Here is an 8,509-nt window from a genome sequence, read left to right on the forward strand (position 1 = left end):
CTGCACTTTTTCCTTTTTATTTAGGAGTTTGACATATAAAACATATATTCCTTTTTTCAATTTGGAAAATTGACAATAAAATAAAATACTCATTTTTTTAAAAAGCAATGTAGATAATTGAACGTGTATTGAATAATAAATGGCAAACTTAAACCAATATACTACTAATAATTTTTGGAAATTTGGGGCCCTAAAAATACTATATATTTTGGGGGCCCTAGGCGAAAGCCTTTTTGGATACACTTGAAGCACGGCTCTGCTAGGCCGTGCTGTGGATGTGTGATTCGGTAACCCAACGCGGTGGTTATATCAATTCCCGCGTTCCCGAACAAATGTATTACTTGTCCGCCTATTTCAAATCGTTTATATACACAAAACCCAATAATTTGATATTTGCCCATTAGTAAAAAAATTATAATTGCCCACTAAACCTAAAATATGCTGAAACCAGCAAAGCCTATTAGCTCAGTTTAGGTTGTGGCACATGTAGGATGAAGATTTGGAATATTTTTTTCTTTTTTTTTTTTAATTTTCTTAAGATCAAAACTTGTTTATTCCATAAATTGGAACTTTTTTGTAGTTTTTGAATGAGATCTATACTTGAAAAACTATGTTTATCTATAAGTATGTCTAATAAATTTTATATTCGTGTTTGTTAGCTAAGCATCTTATAAATACATTAAACTATATTAGAAAACTAAGTTTTGAGAATCAGAGGAAATATTTACTTCGTATAATACAGTAAACAATTCTTATCAAATGTCATTTGAAATTTAAACAATTCTTTAGACATTTGATAAGAATTATTTAAATGTCATTTGATAAGATTTAAAGAATCAGAGTATATATACTCATACCAAGAACATATATAATGTAATATTTACTATATCTTGAGTACAAAAAATATCAAAAATACTGTTTACTGTAAGTGCTCCTAAATTCATTGCGTTTTATGGCAAACGAACACTTAACTATTTCCATGCTTATTAGAAAAAACACAGTTTAGGAAACAAATGTCCATAGAACATGGATTATTAATCTTTTCTTAAAAAAACATGGATTATTAATCATCTATCAATGTTACCACTCAAAAATTAAAAAACCATTCAGCATATTTTCCCGCACAGATAACTCTGTAAGGCATATAGACAAACAATTCACTATCAAAGTTCTTCAAGATACCCGCTCATCAAAGTAATTAATTTGACGCTCAAAAAAGTAATTAATGTTACGGTATTTCTCATCAAAAATCAGTAAGAGACTAGAAAATTAAAACGTAGTCATTGTCACTTAATTAATCCGCCACCAAACTTTTTGTTGTTGTCAACTTCTCTTATCCTATAACTGAAACTTATTTTTATAAAACAATACTTCAACTGCTGTATAAAGTATAAACCGGCACAAAACCGTCATCAATTTAAAAATCCTTAAACCAAAGATTTCGACAAGAACTGCTACAACCTATCATTATGTTTAATTGTACATGCATTGTTCTTCAATAAGATAAGAATAAAATAAAAGTGCAGACATTTGTTCAAAAAAAAAAAAAAAAAAGTGCAGACTTTACAATTAGTAACAAATAAATAAAAACAAATCGTATCTCAATTTAATGGAGGGCCGAAAGGAATAAATTATGGGCGGCGCCCATTGATTATGCCCTCGATCGAAAGCATAATATTCATCATGAAAAATAAAAAGACTGACTCAGACAAAAAAATATTATTCTTTAATCTGACCAACGAGCAAATTGAGGAAATAAAAATATTTAATTTCCAACGTCATTAGATTACAATTCGGCCACACATCAGAGTGCTTCGCCACTATAAATACACACATGCACACGAACCATATATCATACGCTCAAGAGGAAGAAAACTAAGGTTTTAACAGAGCAAGAAAAATAAAACTAAAATAGGTTCGTTAAAGTTTCTAATTTTGGGGGAGATTTTACTTTAATTATTGGTTTAAATCTATATAATTAAGAGAATCAGAGGGAAGTTGCGACGATTTGGAGATTCGTCATCTTCAGAGAAAAATGAAGGGGAGAATATCGAAGATAGGAAGCTACGCAATATCATCATCCACAAGAGATTGCATATCCTGCACTACCTTCAACATCCTCGCTCCCATCTACAAACGCCTCTCCCAAAACGATCAAAGCATCCGCGAAAGCGATAATCGAGCGTATTGGATGGGAAGGAATCACCGAATCCTCGATTGGTTACTCTACGAGAGATCTTCAATCATATGTCTCCAGGTTCCTTCCACCACCAATCTCCTCCTCCCTTTTGGTTTTCGATCATGTCTTCTAATGTCGATGATTGTGATTTTCAGGAGTTTTGGGTAGGCAACGAAGAGCTTGTTCGCTTGTACGAGAAGAGACTCGGAGACGCTGGGTACCTCTGTTACAAACTTGGCCGTACCAACAACCGTGGCGACGGTAAACCTATTTTGTTAGATTCGCGTTTGGTTTATTATAGGCTTCCCACTTAAAATTAATCGGTGATAAATAATATTTTATGGCTAATATATTTTGTTTGTTAGGTTTGCTTACGGCTGTTCATAAGGACTACTTCAGAGTTGTCCGCTCTAGAGATTTGCTTTTCAATGATTGTGGTGACAGAGTCGCGCAGTTGCTACATGTGGAGCTAGTTCCTCCTTACTCTCAGTACGATGCTCATCAGCAAGTTTTGATCGTCAACACTCATTTGCTCTTTCCTCATGATTCCACACTCTCTATTGTAAGATTGCAGCAGGTATTATAATACTTTCAGTCTTGAATCTTTGTTGTTGATGATTTGCATCTTTCTTCTGATCAAGATTTTTTTTTGAAAGGTTTATAAGATTCTTCAGTACGTTGAATCTTATCAGCAAGAAGTTAATCTCAGTCCAATGCCTATTATACTTTGCGGGTAACTACTACCAAGTCTGCATTTTTTATTTACATTTTCATCTGAAGAGGAGTACTGAAGATTGTGTCTATTTGTGGGCAGAGATTGGAACGGAAGCAAGCGAGGACACGTGTACAAGTTTCTCAGGTCACAGGGGTTTGTGTCGTCTTACGACACTGCTCATCGGTACACAGATTCAGAATCTCAAAAGGTCATTGTTTTTCTTCATTTGGAGAATACTTTTGGGTATGCTGTAGATTTTTGGTGATGTTGTGAATTGGTGATCAAGGTTTTTTAAACTCTCTTGTCGTCTTTTTTTTTGGCTTTTACAGTGGGTAAGCCATAGGAATCACCGGGGTAACATATGCGCTGTCGATTTCATATGGCTTCTCAATCCAAATCGCTATAGAAAGCTTCTCAAAACAAGTTGGAGTGAGGCAGTGTTTGGCATGTTCAGAGTGAGACACTCCTTAACTTTCTCTCATCACAATATTTCACCTCTTTGTTCATTTTACTGTCCAAATGCTCTGACTTTTTTTTATCCAAAATGGTAGTTAATCGTTGATCCTGAAATGTTTCTATCATTTTGTGTGACGAAGAAGAAAGTCTTTTGCTTCGCTAGTCTTGTCTAAATGACTTCCTGAAACAGAGTTGTTTACTAGATTATCCATGTAACATCTCGTTTTTGCAGTATCTACTGAGAAGAGCTTCACTAACAGCTGAAGATGCTTTTGCCTTTCTGAAAACCGACAATGCCGGTGACTACATTACATTCTTGGGCTTCTGCGAGACTCTTCGACAGGTACATTGAATCTGTAACGCAATTTAATTTTATCCAGCAGGATGTTCACAGAGTTTTCTCTTTCTTAATTTGCTTCTCCTCCACTATACAGCTCAACCTAACGGGTCATTGCAATGGACTTACGAAGAAAGAGATTAAAGATCTGTGGATTCAAGCTGACATTGATGGAAACGGTATTGTAGATTACAAGGAGTTTCAGGTAATGAGACTACTCTCTTTAAAACCTGTTCATAATAGATCACTCATAAGCTATAGTTCCAGATCGTAAGTTTTGAGTTACAGTAGCTGAATGTGATCACTGGTGAACAGCTAGACTAAGAACATAGAGATTTGATAATGCCAATAGCAGCTATAACCCTTACTCATTTGTTTATATAACTCATTACAGCAAAGAATTTGGAATCAAACGTGGTCTGAACAGAGAGATGCAGAGGACGGAGAAGCAAAAGGCAACCAAGAACAAACAGTTGGTTTCAGCGTCAAGAACGCAGTATTGTTTCCTCCTGAAGTGGAGAAAGGAGTGTGGCCAGAAAATTACTCTCTCTCAGATCACGCGAGACTAACCGTTGTATTCTCTCCCATAAGAATGCCTTGCTCCCAATTGGTTTCCTGACAAAAACACTCTACAACAAACCTTTTTCTTCTTCCATTTTAGAGAGCTCTAAGATTGTGTCCTTAGAGATCAGAATCAACGCTTTGCTCGGTTTCCATTGGAAGACTGGCACCGTCCTGAGCGCTCTCACCCTGAGGTTTCTGCGTCTGTGGGGAAGAAGAGAGAAAAGACAGAACACGAGTCTTATACCTTTATACCATCATGTACAAAACATGTAAACCAAATATAGAATATTTCATGCAAAAATGAAATGCTGTAGTAGAGATTTAATAAGCAGCTTTGCAACTGTCTTCATTATTTTGCCTCTTTCTGTTTTTATTTTTGCAAAAAAACTTGATACCTCTATGACTCTGTGAGTCTGTGTAGAGTTTGTTAGAGAGAAATGAAACCAATAAAATTTATTCACTACTCCAAAGTTAATAGATAGATAAAAAATGATTTCGGGCACTAACCATATATTAAAATGGTCCCATTTGTTCTTTTCTCTGTAGGTCCATTTTTTTAAATTAAGCTAGTGTGGTGGGAAAATTTCAGTGTTTGATTCTAACGCATTCAACTAAACAAATAATCGTATGTGTCAAAATATTCATGTTCCTATTTTGCAGATTTCACAGTTCTGAAGTGGATATTGAGAGATACTTATATGGATCTGACAGTCTCATCTAAGACATAATCACACTGAGCTTACAGTGATAGGGAGTTAGTGGCTAGACAGGATGTGGAGAACAAGAAAAATCAACTGGTGACCTTTTACATTCTTGGGCTTATTAATCATATATTTTGGTATGCTACAAAGCACCCAACAGCGTCACGGTTCTGTACAGAAGCAGAGTACTTATCACACTATCTAATACTGCAGTTGAGCTATGTTGGATAGGTTCACTTATGCGGGACACTGGTCTTCCTCTACACTCAAGCCCAAAGCTCTATTGTGATAACACCTATGCCATCTAGTTATCTACTACGCCTGCTCTACATAATAGATTGAATCACTTTTAATATAAATTTCCATAAATAATGCTTTGCCTTGAAAATTTTATTCACTCTGATAAGTAATTGGATGATATCTTCACCAAGTCTTAACCAATTGTTTCTTTCAGCAACCTATGTTCTAAAAAAATGTTCTAAAGCAAATCGAAAGTTCAATTACAAACATATTTAGTGTCTTGATTTCTATTTCCGGTGGGAACCAAGTTGTTGATGTTTACCAGTTTGGGCCTAGATTCGGCCCAAATGGTTTATATGGTAGGCTAATAATAGACGTTTTGACTATTCTTGACATTAGCCGGAAGGTATTCAAACTCAAGTTAGACCATGTGATAGTTATTTTTGATGAATCCACACAATAACACTAAATTGTTTTTACTAGGTCCTACCAGATAGTCGATAGGGTTTATCGAAGAAAAAAAAAAGACATTGGTCATATCAAGAAACCCAATCTTTTTCCAACTCATGAATAATGCAGTACCATCGAACGTAGCTTCACTCAAGGCGAAGACAATTCCTACAATCACAAGATCAAGTTTCACATGTTTCCTCAGTAACTCGAAGTGTAACAGTTCAGTGCTCTTGAAAATACCCATCTTTGAGTAACCTATAGAACTCTATTTCTTCCATCTATTTTAACAATATAATCTAAACCTTTTCGACTCACAAGATGGGCATAACACAGAGACACCAAGTCAGATCGTTCCTACGAATGCCACGACCCAAATCATCAGCTTCGAGAACATAAGGTTATCAATGTGAACATTAGCTAACATTTTAATTAAACTCTCATCCAGACAAATCCCATACCTTGGGTCATCCGCACTGGTGGGTATGTGCAAAAGTCTCTCAGAGAAAATATTTAAAAAAAAAACTAAAAAGTAAGAGAGAGACATTGAATCGATTTTTTGGTAAAGAGATTATCGAAGGAAGCTGAGAGACTTTGTCTATACCTGTCTTTGTTTTATTGGCATAACTTTTTTTTACACCATTTAATTTTAATGCATAATCAAATTATCCTAAATATAAAATATAATAACGATCAGAGATGTTCTTCACGCAACAATGCAGAGGCTCCTAGAGCATTTTCATCGAGAGTCTCTCAGTATGTTTCAAAAGTAAAATAATGTAAGATAATTAAAATAATGAAAGAGAGTGAAATGGGTCTCTCAAAAATATTTTTTACAAAAAAAAAAATTGAAAGACTCTTATTACATGTGTCTACGTTTCACTGGTTTAAACATTTTAATTAATTTGATTTAAATTGAACTGTTTAACAAAACTTAATAAAAATACTGTTATTTTATTGGTAAGAGTATTTTATCATCTTATCATACGTTTCCTCTATTTTTCCTAATACAACAAAGTATGCATAAGGTTCAAACATGGCCACCAATGTACAAGGTTCCAGAGTAACCTTCCTAGACATCAAGCTCTGATGCATTTACTCTATTCTCTTAAGCAACCCTCGAGCAAACTTACGTAAGAGTAGATAAGTAATATATATAGTCACGTACACCACCATCAGACTCCATACTCTTTTTTTTGGCAAACTATTATGAACATCTTACTAACAAATCAAAATTCGAGTATTGTGTTAGTAATAATGTGTCTCAAATGGTATAGTTGCAACTTGTTCGAGTATCATAAAAACAATGCCATTTAATTTTGTGATACCGACAAAAAACCAGGTAAAGTTTTTTGATATATTTATAAGCAATATAAATATATAACAAAACAGAAAATGGTGTATTTTCAATATTTAATTTGACTATTCAGATTAAGAAAACAATGACCAAAAGAGTCAGTCTCTGGGAAAAAGCAGCATCTTGGATTATAGTTAGTCTATAAATCCATGAAAAGAAAAGTTTTCTTTTGTATTGTTTATAAAATTTAATTTGTCTTTTTCCTAAACAAAAATTTAGGATAATATAAACATTGACTGTGTCACATGACTCTCACATGAGATACAAAGCTCGTCGAATTTGAAGAAAGAAAATTTAGCTAGGAGATAAAGAGAGTGAGATTAGGTTTAAGGGCTTAATCTCACCTAAAGGCTATAAAGCAAAGACAAAAGTTGCGACACATGTGATCCCTAACTAAAGACATTAAATGATCTTAAAGAATAATCTCCTTGTGCCAGTCGCGAGGAATAAAAAAAGAAGCATAATACGACGATCGAACTCAACAACCTGCAGTTCATCTATATTACCCCTGTTCGTTTCTCTAACGCGCGTCAGAGAACAGCGACTAAAATTAACAAGTATTTGAGAGGAATTTCAGTGGAGTGTTGTTACAGAGTTGCCGTCGGGATATCACAGGAAATTACGTTTAGCTTAAAGGTAGTTATAATTTCTATTTTTTTTTTTAGAATTGCAATTTTCTAATTTAATCCAGTTTTATGTTAACTACTGCATCTCTCTTCCTCGCGAATGTATCCCAGGTGTGTTGATAAATCATGCTCATCCAACAACATCATCTTTACTAATTAGTCTATATACTTTTTTAAACGACTTCTAATTAGTCTATATATACATAACCTTAAATCTAATTACAAATAAGTAAAAAATAAACAATACACAAGTGATTCACAATTACATATCTCCAAATACACCCAGGTATGACGTAAGCAAGTTGATTACTGTAGATCCTAAAATCTACACTAAGTATTTTGTAGCGATTGTAAGTTTAATCTAGGGAAAAAAAGATGACGTGGACAACGATATCTTTAGAACACAACGATGTAATCAGATTCCAGTAGACAAAGATGAATTTTATTGATTAATAAGATTGAATACAACAAGAGAAAGGAGATCCAACATTACAAACGAAGTTGATAGGAGAAAAGACTTAAAGCAGAGTAAAATGAGGTCGATGTGTGTGTAGTTCTCTCTAGGGTTTTCTCTGTGTCCTTTCTTCATTTGTATCGATCTCTTCTTATAGCGGATTGATTCCAGATTTCTCTCAACCTCTCCGCGATCTCTGGCTCTTCGAACCGATCTCTTCTTGCTCACCGGAATCGGGCTTTTTTGTTGGTTGCGCGGCCCAAGTTACTCAGACCCAACTGCATAGTTGAACGAAATTGGGTCCAACAATTATATATAGTTCAAAAAGAAATCCAATTGAGATAACCAAGTGGTACTAGTCTAGTGGCAATATCTTGGAACTTGGTGTGTACCTATATCAGTCCTAAGTTCGATTCTCTCTGAGAAATAA

The 8,509-nt window shown here is 34.5% G+C and overlaps 1 protein-coding gene across 1 annotated transcript; it reads left to right on the plus strand.

Annotated features, from left to right (window-relative positions):
• The first annotated feature begins 1,840 nt into the window (after window positions 1–1,840).
• Window positions 1,841–4,711, plus strand: LOC106327907 (uncharacterized calcium-binding protein At1g02270-like). Its single transcript, XM_013766218.1, has 9 exons — window positions 1,841–2,257; window positions 2,335–2,440; window positions 2,545–2,756; window positions 2,836–2,912; window positions 2,994–3,102; window positions 3,224–3,349; window positions 3,583–3,693; window positions 3,785–3,892; window positions 4,082–4,711. Exons 1-9 carry the CDS (start codon window positions 2,036–2,038, stop codon window positions 4,304–4,306), a joined length of 1,296 nt encoding a protein of 431 aa, XP_013621672.1. The 5' UTR covers window positions 1,841–2,035; the 3' UTR covers window positions 4,307–4,711.
• Window positions 4,712–8,509: the final 3,798 nt, after the last annotated feature.

This window comes from Brassica oleracea, chromosome C2 (assembly GCF_000695525.1).
Source record: "Brassica oleracea var. oleracea cultivar TO1000 chromosome C2, BOL, whole genome shotgun sequence".
In the NCBI taxonomy this organism is placed as follows: Eukaryota; Viridiplantae; Streptophyta; class Magnoliopsida; order Brassicales; family Brassicaceae; genus Brassica; species Brassica oleracea.